This window comes from Amblyomma maculatum, chromosome 1 (genome assembly GCF_055883805.1).
Source record: "Amblyomma maculatum isolate TAMU_Amacu chromosome 1, ASM5588380v1, whole genome shotgun sequence".
Taxonomy (NCBI): Eukaryota; Metazoa; Arthropoda; class Arachnida; order Ixodida; family Ixodidae; genus Amblyomma; species Amblyomma maculatum.
In genome coordinates this window covers 227,539,815-227,560,503 of record NC_139344.1, presented here as the reverse complement: position 1 = coordinate 227,560,503, position 20,689 = coordinate 227,539,815, and the positions used below count along the sequence as shown (strand labels likewise).

At 44.0% G+C, this 20,689-nt stretch overlaps 1 protein-coding gene across 2 annotated transcripts in view; it reads right to left on the bottom strand.

Moving 5' to 3' along the window:
- Positions 1 to 2,334: 2,334 nt before the first annotated feature.
- LOC146205792 (uncharacterized) overlaps positions 2,335 to 20,689 on the bottom strand; it is a 40,351-nt gene continuing 21,996 nt past the window's right edge. For both annotated transcript variants that reach the window (XM_084590467.1, XM_084590468.1), the window contains 6 exons: positions 17,541 to 17,798; positions 14,725 to 14,977; positions 11,919 to 12,007; positions 9,259 to 9,458; positions 5,280 to 5,882; positions 2,335 to 5,222 (listed from right to left, as the gene is read on the bottom strand). In XM_084590467.1, coding sequence (XP_084446593.1) covers positions 5,167 to 5,222; positions 5,280 to 5,882; positions 9,259 to 9,458; positions 11,919 to 12,007; positions 14,725 to 14,977; positions 17,541 to 17,798 — 1,459 coding nt within the window. In that variant the 3' untranslated portion in view covers positions 2,335 to 5,166. The remainder of the gene's footprint in view (positions 5,223 to 5,279; positions 5,883 to 9,258; positions 9,459 to 11,918; positions 12,008 to 14,724; positions 14,978 to 17,540; positions 17,799 to 20,689) is intronic.

The window sequence follows — 20,689 nt, the reverse complement described above, 5'->3', positions numbered from 1 at the left end:
ACCTTTGTGTTGTGTGATGTTGATGCACATCAAGAAACACCCAAGCGAGCAACACTGATCTGGAGCCGTCCACTATAGCATCTATCACGCTTTGTGACATTATGCCCCACATAACATCAGCACACAAGTCCAACAGATCTTGTCACCCAGGCAAGAGAGGAAGGAGAACTTCAAGAGCCCAATAAACATCTTATAATGGAACCCCAAACTTCAATTTGAGAACCACTGAATGACTGAGATAAAACTCATATGCTTAATGGTTCAAAATTAACATTTTGTTATCTCTTTTCAAGACCCCTCCTGTGTCCATTTTCAAGAAACCACAAACACTAAACATCGAGTTCAAAAAGTGTTTCCAATTCACTGTGGATGGCTGAGTTGTAATGTCTTAAAATTCAGCTTCACTGCACAACTGGGCTTTTCCAGGGCTCATGATTTGGCTTATAAACAGAGTACAATAAAAATTGTGAAACAATCTTAAACAGAAGTGAACTATCTTCAGTTTGTGCTATCCTGTTAGGCATCTGCCAACACAAGTTACAAACAGCCCTCAAGTGAAAACAGAGCTTTATTGCAAATGGCATATGCCTGCATAGGGCATGAAACAAGGAGATGGCATAATACTAAAGAAATACACCTTTTGGGTGCATTTACCACTCAGTAATAAGGCATTAATACACACGTATTACCATGTGCTATTTGCCTACAACCACTAAATAAGTTATAATTAAATTTCTCTCTTGTGCTGTTTCGGTTTCAACGTACAACGTTAGGCAGTATTCGCATGGGCAATGGAATCCCTCCCCAAGCGAGGAAGGCTGCGCACATGTCACTCCTTCAAGAGGCCATACAGCAATGCAGTTTCTGGTTTTGCTCTGCCAGCCGCCATCCCTCACAGGGGGACATTTCGGACAGCCAACATGAACAGTCCCGGTCTCCCTGAGGGAGAATAGTCTAGCCAATGCATGACACCACATGGGTGCAGTGTCTCTCGCACACAGCTTGCAGCATTCGCAGGATTTGCTATGCATGGTGCTCCGGCCTGTGCGCATGTGCATTAAAAAGAAAAAAATTGTGTAACAGGGTCGGAGCAGACAACACTGCATATCTCCCTACCCAGTGACATTTCTACTACACTGCCCCTTCTCTTTTGTAAGAGTTTTTATTTTGTGCGCTTTTTTTCTCCACTGAGCTTGCCATCTTCCTTACACAGCTTTACTGAGTGGCAAAGGAGCATTAGTAGTCAGAAATTCCTGTACTGTGTACTTTGCTGTTCCTTCCACATTGCATGCGGCTAGAAACAGCAACATTCCTCTCAGTGACTGCCCGCTCTCCCCGTTGCCCATTATAATTCAGGGTCCAGGAGTAGGGAGAAAGTTTGCCCGGCCGTTGACATTGTGCACCTCCCTTCCACATGCATTCCTGCCAGAATCCCCCTTGTGAATACTGCTTAAAAGTATGTATAGCTCAAGTGAGGAATAAAAAATATTCAGCAAACACCTAGGACCACCTATGCTTGTGAAGGCAAATCTCACTCGTGCAATGTGCTGCTGCAATGCCCAAGTCCCGCGCTTCCTCCGGTGGCACGTGCCACCACGTGACTGGTAGCGCAATGCCCTCTGTATTCTCAATTTCTCCGATGGCTCCCTCTCCACTGCTCCTTCTCCGACAACGCCTGCTATGCTAGGTCACATAGTGTTGTAGGGAGATCAAGGAATACAAATGGAGGTACATATGTCAGTTCGAATCCCTATCGCAAACTAGACTAATTAGGAAGCAAAATGGTATGATGCTACACAGAACATTGCATGAACAATGGTTGCGTCATAGTTTTGATACAAAAGAGGGGAAATGTGGTGCTACGTGGAGGTCCGTTAGTGATGCCGCATGAGAAAATGGTGCACAAGGGGTTGGGGCCCTGAAACTGTTGTGCATACTGTCATCCCACTCACCACTTTGGTGGCTCAATGGCTGGCGTCACAGTCACGATGGCAGCCAACAAGGCAGATGGGATTTTTGTGCCACTGGCTGCAGACACTCCCCATCCATGACACTCACGAGCCAAGTAAGGCTTCAAACTTAAAATCTGTAGTCGCTGCTTCGTCGTTTTAATACAACACCAAAGCGAGCCTGCCTCAAGAGCCACATTGACAACAATGAAGAAGCAGTGATTATGCTGTATTGCAGTTTTTTAATACCTCGTGACCTATGCAACCTTCAACGCTGCATAGCTGTTGAAACTGAAACAGCATGACAACTATTTAGCGGTCACAGGCCAATAACATGTGGCTGTCCATGCATGTGCATCATTGCGAAGAAAACATTCCGCCACAATTAGGTGTCGATATCTCTTTAATTGGATGTCGGAACTAATGCACATTATAGGAAAGAAACATTTCATAAACTGTTTTAAAAGAAACATCACAAAAAAACTTTTTCTGCTGTTTTTACAGGCAGCCTCACAAAATTGAAAACTAAAACTGGGCTCCAGGTGACTTGAGCGGTATTGTCCAGGGATGCTTCAAATATAATGAAAGGGCTGTGTTTGCCAATTATTTTTATAATACTGTAGGAGCTGAACATTGTACGTGAATAGCAAAATTTTACAATTTAAACACTTGAATGCTCGTGCCTTGTGCAAGTCCTTATGCACGTTCACAAAATGCAATGAAGACATGAAAAACTTGCATGTTAGCTTGAGCTTGAACATCCAAGGTTGCTAATTAGTTGGCAACTACAGCGTATATTCACACAGCACAGGGAAAGCAACAGGTGCACAACTAACAGCCTGGTCACTCAGCTCAGGTGATTTTCGGCATCATGTGCGCAACATGTCATGAAGCATTCCACAGAAGCGTCTACAGCCTTTGGCATCCAGAGCTGCTTTCAGAACATAACGTGTGAAATACGTTCAGATATGCACTCAAAGAATTGAACACATGAAATTTTAAACAACTGATTCAGCGAAAAGTACTCGAAAGCACCTACACTCTCAAAGAGCAAATCTGTCATGAAATTAGGGGTTAGGGAGACTCCTGGTAGGGGAACAATGACTGCTAACAGAATTAGCAGTCTCATAACACTGTGAAGCATTTTTTCCTTGGCATGTTTCAGTTAGATAGGTAACATAGAGTGTGTTGTCATGTGGTACCATTAACTATGCACAAGGCTGTGGACTACCTCTCTTCTGCTCACCATGAGAATCTATGTGGCACAGTGGGCAGAAGACATTATTTGGCTTTGCACCTCTGTTTAGCAAATGAAGTACAGGAAGTCATTACAGATTAACAAAGCTACAGAATTGGCTAGATAGTTGTACATTCTCAAGGTATGAGGTGCCCTGTTCTGATGCACTAAAGTGGGCAGGAAAAGTTACAGAAATGAGACAGGTAGCATTATGCATTACCTGTCACAGCATTCAAGTTTGTGTACACACACCTATCTCATTTCTGTGTCATTCCCTGTCCACTTTGTGCATCAGTACTGTGGACCTCATACCCTCAAGAACATTATGAATTAGGTAGTATTTGTAACTGAAAAAGTAATTGATATGTACGCTCAAATAACACACCTATTCAGTGTAAAGGTGCTTTCCAGTGTGTGGCTCACAAAAGCTGTGGTCTACACAAGCAGACCAATAAGCATACAGCAGACTTTAAGCATAGGTGATGGGTGATGTGGTCTCTCAGACTCTTATCTGTAACCAAAAGACAAGTATGAAAGCACAGCCCAACAAGAGTAGCTAACGCAGACACAGCTGGCATTTCATTTGGCACAGCACAGTGCCATCAACCACCAAAATGTGCAAAAATAATGCGATTTGTAAAGGCAACATGACTGCACCTTCAGCATTCACCATCTAAAGTGGTGACCTGCATGTGCAACAGATCCAGTGCTTACAGCGTTGCACAGATGTCCAGAACCAAGCGCAGCAAGCACCACAATGTTCAAAAGATGTGGAAAATCATGTAGTCAGCTAGAGCCACACAGTCAGATACGCATAATGGGTGTCACAAACCCTGATATTGTGCATTATGGCAGGAAAATAACAATGGCCACACGGGCACGTCCAAACACAAAAGGACTAGGGTCCACATGAAAAGATGTGGCTTTGCATTCCTCCGGGGCGCATTCCGCTCAGCGGTTTAAGTGTGTACCTGTTGCTGATTTTTCACTCTACGCATACATTAAAATGAATAAATTCTGGAATCGACAGCCAAAAAGCAGTCATAAAAAAATTAAAAGAGACATGGTTAGCACTCTCTGACTACCAGTTCTAAAGCAATGCTCACTCTCACAAGTGAGCAACAATAAACTCAAGTGCTCAAACAAGATGTTTGATCAGGATGCAAAATGCTAGCATGTAAGACCGGGAATGCTTCTGATGCTGTCAAAGGAAACACCTGACTAGACAAACACCAACAAGCTCAAAACGATTTCAGCGCATGTCTGAGCAAAACACAGGAAGAAGAAGAAGAAAAAAAAAAAAAACAAAGTGATGCAGATGTGTAGAAACATAGTAGCATCAATACAGTATTTCTCCTGTGGGTGCAATTTGATGAGACAATTCAACATCTCTTTGGCTGAGTGGTAGCTTTAAGTAATTCTGATCACATGCTGGACATGACAAACCACCCAGTACCCCCAATCATTTGCTGGTGCGCAGAGAACTAAAAAGAAGACAAAAGGTAAAAAACCCTGAAACTAAAACAGGTCACAATCTGCGGTCTAACATGGAATGGCAAGACTTGTGACAATAAAATTATGACAGGCTGGCACAAATAAACATGGACATTAAAATCGAAGCACACACAGATGGCAATCACTGATGCCGGAAAGTCCACAGAGCTGGGCACTCAATCATATCAGGTGAGAGCTCATAAATAGTAACTAAAAATGGTTGCTAGCATAAAACACAGGCCATAAAAGAGGTGCTTCAGTAGACACAGTAGATTTGTCTCAAGGACACTAGACCCTTGTACCAGCATTAGCAACGTGGCACAAAATGGGATGCTTTGAAGAGGCAGCTGAGTAGCAGCAAGCCCACATCATGACTGGGGGACTGGCTGGTTGCCACAGCAGTCGTCATGCCAGGTGCAGCTGGTAACAGCAGTTGCTTCTACACCGAGCAGTGGGGAAAATGTACATGGGTATCGGTGGCTGCCCTCATGGCTGCGCCTCAGGAGCAGCTACGGTGGGTGTGAAGTGGAGCCGGAACTGGGCTGCAGAGAAAAGTGCCATGAGTGCACAGGGCAGAAGCGCAGAAGCCTAACACCCACCGGACTTGGTGGCCTCTTCTAGTGTGGCCTCCTTGCATTCGTGGCCTCGGTGTCCTACCAGGCCACAGTTGTAACAGCTGGCCACCTTGGCACTGCTTGGAGGAGGCACCACCACCGAGGGCCCACCAAACGTGGCCAGGGGCACGTACGTCGCTGCCGTCGTTGGTGGGGCCACATAGCCCGCTCCAGACAAAAAGGACAGGTAGCCATTGCTTTGGTGGCCCGCATGTAGGAACGGAGGAAATGAGTGCTGTGGAAACATGCCTGCTGGCATGATTCCAACACTGTACATGGGTGCAAAAGCTGCCGTGGTGGTCACTGCAGGGTTGCTGTGAGGGGCTCCATCAGTGGCAGCAGTCTTCACAACAGGTGCCAAAGCACGGACAGGAGCACGCGATGGGCCATATGTCGGGCGATCAGTAAGCAGAACAAACCGAGGTTGGGGCTCCATCAGGACAGAGCCAGGAGGTGCGTATCGAAGGGGCATCACTGATGGCGCTTGGCTGCCCAGGCGAGCAGTCTCGGGGGCAACTACGTTGCCAGTGCCATCAGCAGTCTCGCTAGTAGTTGGCCATTTTGCAGTGTTCGGACCATAGGCGCTACCTGTAATGAACCTGATGTTACAAGCCACACACTGACAACATCAAATGAGTGCATATCTTGATGATATTGCATCTGAAACCCTTGGACCAGATTGCATTGTGCAAAATGCATAGAATTTCGGGGCTGCGGACATGCTCCTGCACCACTATGGATGATGCAAATATGTGATTTGCAACCACTTCCCTGAGTCATTGTCTGTGCTCCACGAACAGCGAGCCATGGCAAGCACTCCGCACAAGTCGCGGGTGAGCGATTGCGTATGTCCATAAATAAATCCTGTCAACCGAAAACAGATCTACGTTTATGCATTTCCCATAATTTAGCATATTGATTTGGCTCATTTTATGATGTTACAAATGTAGCATGGTAAAAAGAGTTTTTTGTGGCCCCACGAGACCTGTATCACCAGTGTGGCCCCATGAGATTTATATCATCAGGATATACTGCACATGGTTTGCAATGTGACATGAAGGAGAAGAGTCCCTGCTGTAAATTTACATTTCTTCACATACACTTTCAAGGTCAGGCCCCATGCACTTTCTACGCATTCCTGATAGCAAATGCTAACCTCACCACCACAAAACAATGCCACGAACATTTCATATATTTGCTTGCATAATAAACATACTCGTATAATGAACCAACTTATTAGCTTTTTTCTCACGGTACATATTTTTGATAAAATTCAATCCATTTATAATCATTCATTCGTTCATTCATTCAAATTCGTTCATTGCATATTCAAAATTTCTGCAATTATTTTTAAAATGCTCCCATTATGACAGACAATTCAGCTGTGAGATGCAAACAAACTTGGGGAGTGTGAATATTTTGAAATTCTATACAAACGGAACATGTTTCCTACTCTGTTCATACCTGTCTTGAAAAATTGATTTTGAGAATTTCCGAATACTTGAAAGCAATCGAAACCACACAGTTCTATAAACCTGACTGTGGCAACGAATTATCCAAAGGTTGAATTTAAAAGTGTTGGGAAAGCAGTGCAAAGGTGTCTCCTTCGCTTCTTAAATGCTTATTGCGTAGAGTGATCATGATGGGTGCTGCTAGGTTTGGAGCTCATGCAAAATTCTTTTAAGTGGGCTTTCCCGCATATCACATGTAACAAGAACAATATGGCTGATCACACGCTTCAAACAATCACAACACAAAAAGCCATGGTTTTTCACTTGATCCTTACATAACATGTTGCATAATTAACGCCCACAACCATGGCCACTCATCCTGTCGCCTTCACAACTCTTCTAGCGTGAGATCTGCCGTCTCATTTGGCCAACTATAATAGGTGGCAACTTGTAAGGCACACTTGGGAAATTTCAAATAGTATTCCCAAAGAATGGCAGACTTGAGGCACCACTGGCATAGCAAGCAACCGTGTAAAAACCCAACCTATTTTATTGCACGTGCATTGTAACCCATTACATCTGAGAAGCGCATAATGGCAGACCTGACAAAAATAGAAGAATCACTCCTTCTAGGCTGAAACATGATGTGACTGCACAGTTTAATTCAGTTTATGGGGTTTAACATCCCAAAGCGACTCAGGCTATCAGAGACGCCATAGTGGAGAGCTCCGGAAATTTCGACCATCTGGGGTTCTTTAACGTGCACTGACAACACAGACCGCATGGGTGCCTTGCTTTTCGCCTCCATCAAAAAGAGGCCACCACGGCCAAGATTCGATTCCGCATTCTTGGGCACAGTAGTCGAGCGCCCTAACCAGCGCACCACCACAGTGGTTGACTGCACAGTTTTAGGTGATGAGCTTTGCTGCCAGTCCGCCATGACAACAGCTAGTGCCTGTGCAACAGCCAGTCATTTACCAATTTTATAACTTGACTTGCAGATAACTCGAGCATTTCTTCAGCCCCTTGAAATAGAAACTAATGATGTTTTACTACCCCACAAGTTATTTTTAGTTCCAAGTCACAGATATAATTTGGTCACTCACTCTGCATGATCCTAGTAGTAAAAGTTGCATATTGTTAATCTGTTTCATCACGAGTATACTCTCCTTTGCATGCCATGTTTTTTTTTTCTTTTAAAGTGCAAAACCAACAAAATCTAGTTTTGTTAGTTTTCAGCTGCAAATACCATACACTAAATAAAATAAAAGCAGACAAAATTTTTTTTTTCACACTGAAAATATATTCATTTTGATATTTGAAGCAATTTCTTCTTTGTATTTAAAAACTTTAACATTCACACATCCTTAAAAGATACATTTTTGGACATAAAAAAAGGCCATGTTGCGTCTATAGGTCAATCTTCACTTTTCAGGGAAACATATCTCGGGAAGACACATATCTGGTGTCTCAGCAAACGCGAGCTGACATTGAAAAATGCTAACGAGTGCTGGGGGACCCTCTCATCATCCACAAAAAAATTTTGTACTACAGACAAACAACAGCATTTTAAAGCAGTTTTCTGCTCTGCTTCATGACCACTGGTGCACAAAGTTGAAGGTCGGTTGCTGGCACTTCCCAAGGAATATTGATCATATTCCAGCATCTGAACATACAAAAAAAAAAGTCAAAAGCATGGCAGCTTGGAGCATCTCCCAAATTTGTAAAATTTATTTTTATTTATAAATACTGCAATCTCCACTGGGGATTTTAGCAGGGTGGAATACAATAAACACAAGAAGCCAATAGATACATAGGTGATTACAGATTGCTTATTCATGATGAACTTTTTCAAGAACACTACCAGAAATCGTCACCCTTTTGCACTACCAGAATTTGAGGTAGTACATGAATGAAAAAATTGAGAAAAAAAAGAAAGAAAGAGAGACTACGCTGTTTATACTTTTCTTTTTAAACTAAAAAACTGGCTGTCACAGCACTTAAGCTTCACTATAGTTAACTTATGACCTTATCGTGCTCAAATGAGTATGCTAAGACTGCCAACGCAACACGACACTCCACAAAGTGAGCCATTATCATAACCATTGCAACCAAAAGTATTCCCTGCACATCCTTCTACCAAAAGAAAAAAATACAGAAAAACTCGGAATATAAGCCCTAACTTGTAAAGCGCAGCGTGCTACGAAAATTTCTGCTTCAGTAATGAAAATTCTGTCACCTAAATTCTCAGCAAAGATAACAAGTTCTCCTGAAAATGTTCACAAAATGTGGCATTATCTGAGCAGCAAACATGGCACAAATAGAAAATATAGCACAATATTTACCACAGCAAAGTCTTGTTCAATTAGAGCTTTGTAGGTTTTATCAGCGAGCTGAAGCCCATCTACAGCAATCAGGTTTTAAGGAATAGTACCAAGTTATTGCAAAGCCAGCATTACTATACCACATTGTGGTATCGTCATTAAAACCAGGTCATACGAATACTCAAGTACCAGTTGATGGCTGAGTGCTGTCATCTGAGCCTGAACTGGCTGGGCTGTGGGTGCGGACGGCTTTAAGGGCTGGAGGTGGAGAAGGACTGGAGCACTCTGAAGAACAAGATGTAGTAGAGCTCTCTCCACTCGCATGGCTGAAAGCAGCAGCTGCCCCTGTGGCTATGGTCCGGCTGCTCAGCATCCCGTTGGTGTGGCTCCTGCACACAAAGTGGCAGTTCTTCGTCATCATTAAGACAAGTGGAATTGGTCAACAGCAATGTAGGGAAGAGTACTGCAATTTTGCACCAGCAGTAAGATAATGTTTAGCAGCATTACCAACTTTTAAAGAAACAATATCACACAGTGTTCCTTATAGGACCATGAACCAAGTTTATGTTCAGACGTATAACAATTTTCAATAATAAACTGTGCAATGTTACATAAAAATGAAAGCAAAGCTTTGCTGCAAAACACATTATGCAACAAGATTTTTAACTCACTCAGGTGCAGCTTCGAGACTAAGCCCCACATAGCAGTAAATCTGGATTTTTTGGTTTAAAACATGAAGATGTTTAAAATGACAATTCAGCAAATTCAGGGATGAAAGCAGGCTCAAGCATTTTGGAGCACCTTTGGAGCAATGAAACAAGAGTTTTGGAGCATTTGAATTATGTTTTGGAGCATTTGAATTATGTTTTGGAGCAGGTTTCTAAGGTCAAATGCCTCTGATAATTGTAGTAATTGTACTTTTCTCTTTCTGACAGAAAAAGATGAGCTTTTCCTTTTTATGCAACTTTAATGCCTCTCCAACTTCGCACTCATTTCTGACAAGACAACGGCCAACAACTTTGAACAGACTAGCAGCAAACGAAACGCTTGCTGGTGCGCTTTATAACTGAACATCTAGTGTGACCTTGTGACCTAACGCATTTGCCTATTCTGACTTGACAGATTCAAATGCCGAGTTTACCACTTCAATGCACTCAAGCAATGCCACTAATTTGGAGCTCAGATTAATGGGCACAACATTTCTGCTCTCTATCTTGTGCATATCCTTTTTTGATCCTAGGCCTGTGCTGATAAATTCCTAAGCAGTGGTCAGTACTGCCTTCAGAAAATATAGATGGCACTGAAGAGTAGCCTTTTCATCCTTCAGCATTTTTACTTCATAACCTCCTGCCAATAGTTCTATCATTCTTTGTTTAAGCAATGCTGGGGCTCATTTTTAAAATCTTGGCAATAGGCCCTGTATGGCTTTCAAACACTCTTGAGAAGCTTCCTAGTGAGTGACTTCTTTGGAGTACCAACCCATAACGATTCAAGAATGACTGTCTGCCGTAGGCCCGCCAAGCTTGTTACTGAAAGAGAGGCTCTATGAGCGCCTGCTTGTTCTTAGACCACATCCATTAGAATAACTCATGCGGTTTTTCCAGTCGGTCAAGTTTCCTTCCGAACGGCTCACAGTAGTTTGCGCCTATCTGCTTCGTTTGCTGCTCTTGCTTCTCTCTCCACCGGTGATTCAAAAGGCTGAGAGGAGGAGCTACGTCACATGCACAGTGCATTTTTTTTTTCACAATTATCTTCAATCACCAGTGGCTCATACTAAATTTACTTGCGAACAAATATTTATTATGCCACATTCTTCCTTCCCTTACAAAAGTTTCGTCTGTATTAAGCCCAGTGCAAGATGTGTTATATCTTTGCCACTGGTACAAAGACATTGTTCCCGTGTTGCACTAAATTTGATGGTAGAACATCAAAACAGCCAGTTTGGAGCAGTTAAGGAGCAATATTGCATTTTGGAGCAGGATGGAGCAGGAAAAGCAGTTTGAAGCAGAATGGAGCAAATGGAGCAGCACTTCCACCCCTGCAAATCTGACATAGGAATGGTGTATAATGCAGCTATGAATTGCTGCCCCAGTGGATGGCAGGTGGTTATTATCCCTTTGAACAAGCAATTTTATCAGTGCAGAATGAAGCCTCCAACCCTTGGGATAAAAACTGCATGCTCTATAATTCCATGCAGTTAAGTGTGGACATGAGAGATGCTATAGTGAAAGGCTCTGGCTTAAATATGGCAATACAGAGTTCTTTAACATGGGCCAATATTAATTACACAGCATGTGCATGTTTTCGCATTTCATCTCAATCAACATTTGGCTTCTGTGGCCAGGATTCAATCCCACAGTTGTGGTCTCAATAGCTGAAAGCAACAGCCTCTAAGTCACTGTGGCAGAAAAAATTCAGATTTACTGTCACTGGAATGGTAGCTCCACTAGAAGAAAGGTTTTCACGGCAATGAAGGGAAAGCTACAAAGGCAGAGCATCAGTAACCATGTCATTCTGAGCAACAGTTTGGTTGCATGATGGTGCAATTGGACACCATGCATACTACTCTCTCCATGGTACCTTTGTTGCTGGTGCAGCTAGTGCCATCTATAGAGGCTTCTAGCACCGAGATGTATCCAGCAAAATGTGATCAAGAAACAGCTTCTTGTCCTAGACTTTCAATGCTGGAAGTTTGCAGTTGTGCCGAAGGGTAAAGGTCCATGTAAAGTATACCTAATATGTAGCATAACATTACTTTACTACTTACATCATCTATTTTTTTCTTTTTTGCCAGTACCAGATTACTTCAATGCATTGAAGGACTCTGCCAATACATAGGTGCTGCTTACTTCAACAAGGCAATCTCTTTGAGCAGTCGTCTTGAACAACTGGCTGGAAGTCCTTTGTGCTTCATAGCCTCTTCATTCATGGCTACCACCTAAAACAAAATGTAATAACATTTATGCAGTAGCAATGGAAGAGGGCAGTCAGCCACTGGTTTAAGTGACCCATAGGTTTCGTTATGAACCATGCTCTGTGAAATAAACATGCCTGCACTAGTGCACTCCTACCTGCAAATACTACCAATTTTACTCATTGCGACTCTGGCCCACACAGCTGAAACGTGTTATGCTCGCTTCTGACTTTGCAGTTCAGATGATTCTTGGCAGAAACATGAGGTGAGAACAGAGTACTTCCCAGGGACACGGCAGCTGGGCAGGTGCCTCAGAGTGGAGTCGCTACTGCCAGTGCAATACTGATGTAAATGTGTGGCCTTAACAGTGTTTTTTGTGCTGCCACATTGGCACACATTATAATCAGATGGCTGGTTTGCATAGCCCAGTGTAAAGCTAGACAAATGGAACGAGTTTTTCCATGCACGATTGGTAGACTGAAAATTTCAGTACTTCACTTTTGGAACTGCAATTATTTCAAAGTTTTTCCAAAGTTCAGGCAACATCAGAGGATATACTGTTTTTCTATAGTGCTGCTTACATGCTGGTAGCAACTGCACAAAACTAGTGATGCCATGCACATGATATAAACAGGCACATCAGTTGTGTATAGAGTCGAACCCGGATATATCGAACTCGAAGGGGATCGCGAAAAAGTTCGATATATCGATAATTCGATATACAGAAATTGGCTTGTGACAGCACTTACGATGCGAAAAAAACGATACCGTATTTGCCGCGTAATCAACCCACTCGCATAATGAACCCTCTCTCCACTTTTGCGCCCGAGAATTTGAAAAAAAAAAAAAAATGCTTTAGGCCAGCTCGCTAACATGCAAGCGATTGAGCGATCTCAGTGACGCGCGGCAGCGACAGAGCGAAAAATTTCCAACTTGTTGGAACTGCGTCCCGCTTGCCGCTCGAGCCACCGCGGCAGCTCAAAACAAGGTTTCTGTGTCGCTGCGGCAGAAAATCGCGAGCGTTTTCGCTTGCATGCCGATGGCGCGCGTCACTCCGTTTCGGTCGTCAAATCCACAGCTCATTTCTTGGCAGCGTGCCAAGATGTTGCGCAGCGATAACGTCAGGGAGCGTTTATCTTTTTATAGCTCCTCGGGTGGCGGGGAGCGAACTTGGCAGAGTGCCCGTGATGGCTTGATTGCACAAGTCTGGTTCGATTTATCACGCCGCGCTTGGGGCGGGCGTCATGATCGCAGCAGCTGACGGCGTGCTTCCCTTGATTCATACGGGCAAAGATAAACGGCTCCCGCCAAAGAAAAAAAAAAAAAAAAGCCTGCCGCTTCTTAACGTCCGCAGCCACCATATCTTACGCTACGTCGTGCGTACAGCACAACGATAAGAAAGAATGACTCTCGCAAAAAAAAAAAAAAAAAAACACAGAGAGCTGCCGTCCGCAGGCGCCATAGCCACGTCAGCCGCCGCGCGCAGAGGGAGGGTTCGCAAGCAACACACGCTGGAGAAAGCGTCTGTCTGAAAACGGGCTGAGCTGGCTTGGCGCATGCGTAGCGCGTGCTGAAGGAGAGAGCTCCGCAAAAGAATGGGCACACCCACGCACATGGCTTGCCAACGTCATGTGTTGGCGCGCGGGAAACAATAACTGCAGATGCGCGCGCCTTTGGCGAATGGGAGCGGCGCTGTCCAGAACTGCCCCCTCTCATTCCTTCCGCGCGTGGCTTGAAAACGTCACACGGCAAACGGCCAAGAGTGATGCGATCGTCTTTGGGGAAGGCACACTTTCCAGTGCGTAGTGCGGAGTTCGATATATCGAACAACCGGCGAAATTGAGTTCGGTATATGATGCGGCTTTCCTATACTTTTACATGGGATTTTCAAGGGGATATTCCGTGAGTTCGATATAACCAAAATTCGATATAACCGGGTTCGACTGTATTCTGAATTTTACGTGCTCTACTGAGGTGTGGAAATACGAAAATTAGGTGTGCTAGCACTTCAGTTTTCATTTCGGGTCGCACACACCTACTAACTAGTGCGCAGTCGTAACCCACCACATTACGTGAAAGACTGCCTAAGAGAATATGAAGCTCCACTGTAAACAAGCTGCACGAACATGCCTGCATCGCCTATGAGTAGTGTGTCCAACTCGGGGTCTGCAAGTCACAGTCGGTTTGATTCCCATCTTAAATGTGCTGTCCAAGTTGGCAGCTCCTGCCAATTCAGCCATCACATGTGGACTAATAGTGTCATACAAGCCGCCGACAAATGAGTGGCCAGTCATGTCACCTGCCAACTATCACCTGCCAGAGGCATACTTGTGAGGATTACTGGATGGCCAAACAAACAAACACTGGAGAAATGAAAGAGTGGGTATCTTAGCACTATCACACTTATGTTAAGGTATGTCGTGAGTACTACAGTACTAAGAACTTTCTTATTATTGAATAGTTTCCAACAAATTTCCCATGAATATTCAACAGTTCAAAAGGAATCAATTTTCAGCATTTATACTCTACGCAGATAAGACACCTTTACCTATTTTAGATGAGGCTCGATTTTAGACAAGTTCAGTAAATGTTACATACCACATTTTAATTACCGCTGCCCACATCGATAAGTATAAGTTCATGTTCACAAAAAGCATAGGCATCATTCAGGATACCCCATTTTAAGGCTAAAAAAAAATAAAAGAACTTGACCACATCTTTAAAACTTTTACGCAACTTACATCATCCAAGGAGCAGTTTTTAAATGCATGAGAATATTTTTTAAGATGCGCCTTGTGCAGCAGCTCCTCGACTGAAGATGGTGCACCATCCCAATGCATTCTGGTCACAGCTGTACCAGTCCAGGGAGATGTGGCCCGCGAGTTGCAGCCAGACGTTGGTGGCGACTCATATGGTGATGCTGGTGCCGAAGACAGAGGAGAGTTGCATGGCGATGGCCCAACATGCTCAGTGCCCTGACCTGCACAGTTCACACTGCCCACAAGAGGGCTACATTGCTTTTTCTGTACCTCATTCTTGGCAAGCCAGAAAAATTCATGCAGAAATCACTGAAGATCATTTAAGTAAGCAAATAAATCCATTATCTTGCCAAATTATCAGTAAAGTCCATGAATCATTGAAATCCAATGCATGCACCACAAAGACTAACATTGCGTGCTAGAATGACAGCATTTTTACAATCCCTCTCAGGTGCGGACAGACACGCTTTGGGGGAATTTTCGAGAACTTTTCACTTACAAAAACAAATATCAATGCAACACTTCTTCCTTTGCTACACACCAGTTGCGAAAAGTCACGCAATTATCCTTTCTCATTCACCACCAAACCATGTGACCTTGCAAAGAGGTCAGGATGAGAAATGATACATCATTAGAACATGTACGCAGACACACACACCAAAGTCCGCTCAAGCTGTTCATCACAAACAACAAATCTGTGGCATCCCTGGACAAGTCAGACTCATCAGTGGCAACTTTTCAATCCTGACTGTGTCTGCAAGAGGTTCCTTCATAGCACGAAAATGGTAGAGTTCAAAATAATGAGCAGTTTTCCCATAGGGGGAAATGGGCAAATAAGGACCTTTGAAGACAGAAATTAAATCAAAGTGGCAAATATAGCAATGTTAACCTGATGGGAGCCAAATGCACCTGAAAAATAAGTAAAGAGGAGAAATGGTCTCGGGCAGATGCATAGTGCACAGGAGAGATAATTGGAAAGGGTCTCTTGAGTGCCAATAATGTACCATCTTTTCCAAAAGTAACCCAGCAGCCCAGCCGGCCGGCGGAGCAGGCGCGGGAACGAGCAGCGGCGTGGCAGTAACTGTCGGTGGCCGCTCCTTCCCCACTAAGAGTGTAAGCTTGCTGATGTAAGGCTGCTCCCTCGCTATCTTTCTTAGGATGATAAAATGTAAGCATGTAGCATGTATGGCGTTCGATTTCATGCTCTTTGAGCTCTGTGCTAGTCATGGAGGGTGCTGTGCACAGCAAAATTGGCTCAACGGCAATTTTTGACTGGCGCCATGAAGCTGCGCTCTTCGTTGAAATACCTCACGCGTTGAATCTGAGTACACAGCTCCTGTAGATAAAATGATTTCGAAAGTAGTTGTTTTTCTTTCATTTGAAATTTTAACACAGTGAGACAGGGCACGAATATCGAAACCTTGGTGTGGTTTTTCCGCGATTTCTAGCCTTCGATGGCGACGCTTCATTGAACTAGAGAGAAACAAAAACGAGGCAATATTTTCCGTTGTTTCAAATGTGGTTATTCCTGTCTATGTAATGTGGAGAATCCGCAAATGTCGCATTTGCACAGTTTGCTACCGCACAGAAGTGCGTAACGGTTTTTGCAACTGTAACGCCAAAATGAATGCCAGAAAATCTGAGCCGAGATTGCAATTGCCTCAAAAATATTTGGCAATAGTGAATGGGTGATGTAAATGTTCCCTAGCATATGATCCCCAAGAACGCCTCACTATTTCGAGGGTTGCCTACGAAGCTCTTTTGCTATTTGCATTGAAACTCCCTCTGAAGCTTCAGCCTGTTGCGGTCAGGGAGTTCAGCAAGAGCAGGAGTCTCAGATTTGCAAGCTTGATCTTGCGTTGCACTTGAAGGTTCCATTCCAGCATCTTATTTGCCAAGTAACTGATGCCACTACTCTGCCAGCGAGCACTAAACTACCAATCAAGTAATAGCGAGTAACACAAAAATAGTTTGCAGTTAAAATACCCCGTGTCAGGTTTTCTCTTCATTTCCAGAGCACATAGCTGTTAGGTTGGTCACATGGTGCTCCAGAAGAAAAAAAAAACCCAGCCGCACTTATTGTTTGCTCATCAAACGAAAAGACTGGCCGGAGGTTAATGCATGAACATAATTACCAACATGAAAAACATTACGCACTTTCTGTGCATTATCAAATAGCACGAAATACTGTATGTAGTAAAAGGGCCACTTGAAACAGGTGGAAATTTTTTATTTTTCTCTCCTGCAGCTTAACGAAGAGTCACAGCAGACGAATAAGAGCCGCATAAAAATGCGCGTAGAGTTTTCGAAATCCATTCCCTTCCTTACTTTCACCGACAATTCAAACGAGCAGAATAGCATGTATTTGCCCATTCATTGCAACTACAGGAGCACCACATTTTAACGAAGAGTGCAGCTTCAGAGCGCCAGCCAAAAAGAAGCGTTGAGCGAGCGATGCCTGTGCGGAGCACAGTGCTCCGAAGACGCCAAATCAAATACTGCATATGATACTCGCTTACTTTTTATCATCCCAAGAAGGAGAGCAAGGGAGCATGCTTACGTCAGTGAGCTTACACTCTCCTAGCTCGGCCCCGTGCCTGCTCTACCGGCCGGGAGGGCTGCTTGGTTACTTTTGGCAAAGATGGTACATAGTGGCGACAGAGGAGTGTATGTGGAGTGGTAACTGGGTGTTTCAGAGGAAGGTGTGACCACAAAAAGCGAGAAGGGCAGCTAGAAACATTTATTTCAAATGTTTAATAAAATTGGTGAGATCACTCTCAAGAATGCTGCAAACCTACCTGGGGGCCACCATGGGTGGAATCATGGAGCCGACAGTAGGAGCCAAGAGGGGTGGTGCTGCAGCTAATGGGGCATCTGCACTGGCCCCATAAAAGGCCAGCAGTCCGACACGGGGATCCTCAGGTGTCAATGGTAAACTAGTCTCGGGGCCCACAGCAGGTGAGGGTATAAATCCAGGTTTGCCACAGGGTGCTGGCTCAAAAAAGGGGCCCACCAGTTCGTTTTCCAGATAGCTTGGTGGAAGACTCGCCACCCAGCTGCATAGCCCACAGGCACAGTGGCATGCAATGACACGCATAAAACAATGGCCATTACAATGCAATAGCTAGTAAGGCCACATTTCCCAGCTGTGCATCCGCATTGCACAATGCAATGAGAAAAGGGGAGAATGAAAACTCCTTTTACCTTTTGGCCAATTTTCTCATTATGCCTGTCACACCAGACACCTGCCATACATGCATAAATGAGCAACAGTATAAGACGCATGCATATGCCTACTTTATGTTCACTCTACACCTATACTCATAATTACTAAACCCTTTAATGAGCATCAAAATTTAGCACCAGCCAACCCAAATTCTAATGCAAGCCACGGTAGTTTTGGTCAGGCAGCAGGTAGTAAGAGCGCCATGCCGGTACTCACTCTTGGTAGGATGCATGCGGCTCCATGCACGTAAATCCACTACACAAGATTTAAACTGTGCGTAGTTTACCGAGCTCGTTTGTGCTGCCAGTCCCCCCACTGAGATAAGCATTTTGAACTGAAGATGAAACTCCCCAATCCCCTATGGGGTGTGCCATGCACCAGAATCCGGAACTACAGAACCATTCAGTTTGCCACTATACTAAGTCAGCCTGCATGCAAATGTGGAAGGCAATGTGGAGTACTGTTTTTCTGCTTTTGATCTCCTTTTGTTTCAGACTGCTGCCTGTGAGATTGCACCATTACGCCTTTATTGCTTTAAGCTGTGCACATGCTGTGATGTCATCTCACTAGACTGCAAAACAAACTGTGGCGGCTGATTGAGGAGTCGGCTCTCATAGGTAAAGTATAGGCCAATCGCAAAGTTGCTGATTGAGGAGTCTGCTCTTATAGGTAAAGTATGGGCCAATTGCAAAGTTCATTTCAATCTGAAAAAAAAGCATGACCCAGTACATTTTTTTGCTGTGCCCGGTTAATAAATACATTTTTTATGGCCCTAATGACTTCAAACTAGTAAGGTTCTGCTGTAGCGTACATTCCCTGATTAGTACTGCGAAACCTAGAATATGCCTGGTTTTAGATTACCACTGCTATTCACAAAACTTTTTTCATGCAAGTGCAGAGGGTGGTTTGTCATATATACGGAAGGCAAAGCCTCAGCCAATCAAACTGCTTTTATGTGAATACAGCTGAAAACTAGGTGACACTAAGCACACCTTCTGCAATGCTGTGAGGTCCTATTGCCAAAACCTAAAAAGTATGAGTGCTACGTTTTTTTTTTTAATCTGTAAACAACCCCGTTACAAATTTTTTAAATCTACCAGCCACTCTGCCTCTCTCAACCCAGGTGGTCGGAATTTCTGGAGTCCTCCACTACGGCGTCTCTCATAGCCTGAGTCGCTTTGGGACGTTAAACCCCACAAATCAAATCAAATCAAATCAAATCTCTCAACCCACTCACATGACTTGTTTCTGAGTTTGTCTGAGGGTGCAGTATTTCACATGCTTGCAGCAGACTCAGTTTAACTTGTTTTTTACCGCGTCCACTGACCATCGTTTATAATCTCTCACTTCACACAAATTATTTGGTCTGAAATTCAAGATTAATTGCTTCCTTTCCTCTACCCTTTTGGTGGAAAGTGCTAGTTTTGACAGGAAAGATATGTCATTCTTAACCTCAGCGTACTCAAGGTCCAACAGCTGACTACTGCAGAAATATGACCATTTTTCACATTTGTTTTTCGGGACAAGGCCTTCCTTTCAGACATGCCAGCCGACTTTCTGCTTCCAATTTTCTGCTGCGCCCTCCTGACGTGCAGGCATTCCGCGAGCTTCTTTGCCAGCATATATGAAATATCCAGAAAAGAGGCTTTACAATTTTAATTTGTCAGTGAAAATCTCGTAAAAACTGAGGTGCCATCTTGTGGAGAAACCCTATTACTATCACTGTAGTACCCCATGTGACTACATGTCTGCAAAATAACAGGGTTCCTTAACGCGCACTGACATCACACAGCACACGGGCACCTTGCTTTTCACCTCTATCGAAAAGCGGCCGCCGAGGCCGGGATTCGATCCCGCGTCCTTGGGAAAAGTAGTCGAGCGCCGTAACCACTGCGCCACCCCGGCGGTGTCGTAACGTTTTGGATTCCGTGGATGAAGTGCTGATAGCGTCCACTACAACTTTCATCAACGAGGCATGCCGCAACAGTCTCGAGTGTGGAAACTGTAAAGGATGCTACTCTACGCTAAGAATGTCTAATTACTGTCTGGTAAGTAAAATGTATATTTGTTTTTGGCACGTCTTTTTGTCGACGACTAGTCGTCATTGCAGTCGTTGCTCATGGTTTGCACCATCGGGCTACATAAAAACGGGCGCATGCACTGACAGAAAAATTTTCGGTAAAAATTTTGAACAGCATTTTACCGATATGGAATAGAATATTTTAGACAGCAATCTCTCCACCGCACCAAAAAAGATTCGATGCCAAAATTCCAGTGCTCTCTCCTTTAAAAGAGCTTGGCTGTAGGCGAGTTAATGGGACACTAAAATAAAACTACAGAAACAACATGACTATAGCTCTCTTCTCTCTTCCTTACTAACAACAGTTGGCAGCCAAATGGTCAGCAGATTTTGTGCCTCCCATACAAGTTAATAGTGCCCTGGAACCAGCAGACTAACCAGCATGGTATTGACCACGCTAACTGTCGCAGAGGTGGCGAGAATATGGCAGCTTTCTCTCTGAGTGCTATTTTTCACGTGATACTGCTGTAATACATGGATGCCAGCCTAGCAGGCACAAACCTTACAGCTGTCACATGATGATCATGCTGTGTAGGAAAGACAACCTTACTGGCGCTTGGCACTCATTTCTTTTGTAGCCTCTGCAATCATCGCAAGCGGCTTTGAAAAGGCATTTTAGGAAATTTCTCGGTTGTTGTCCT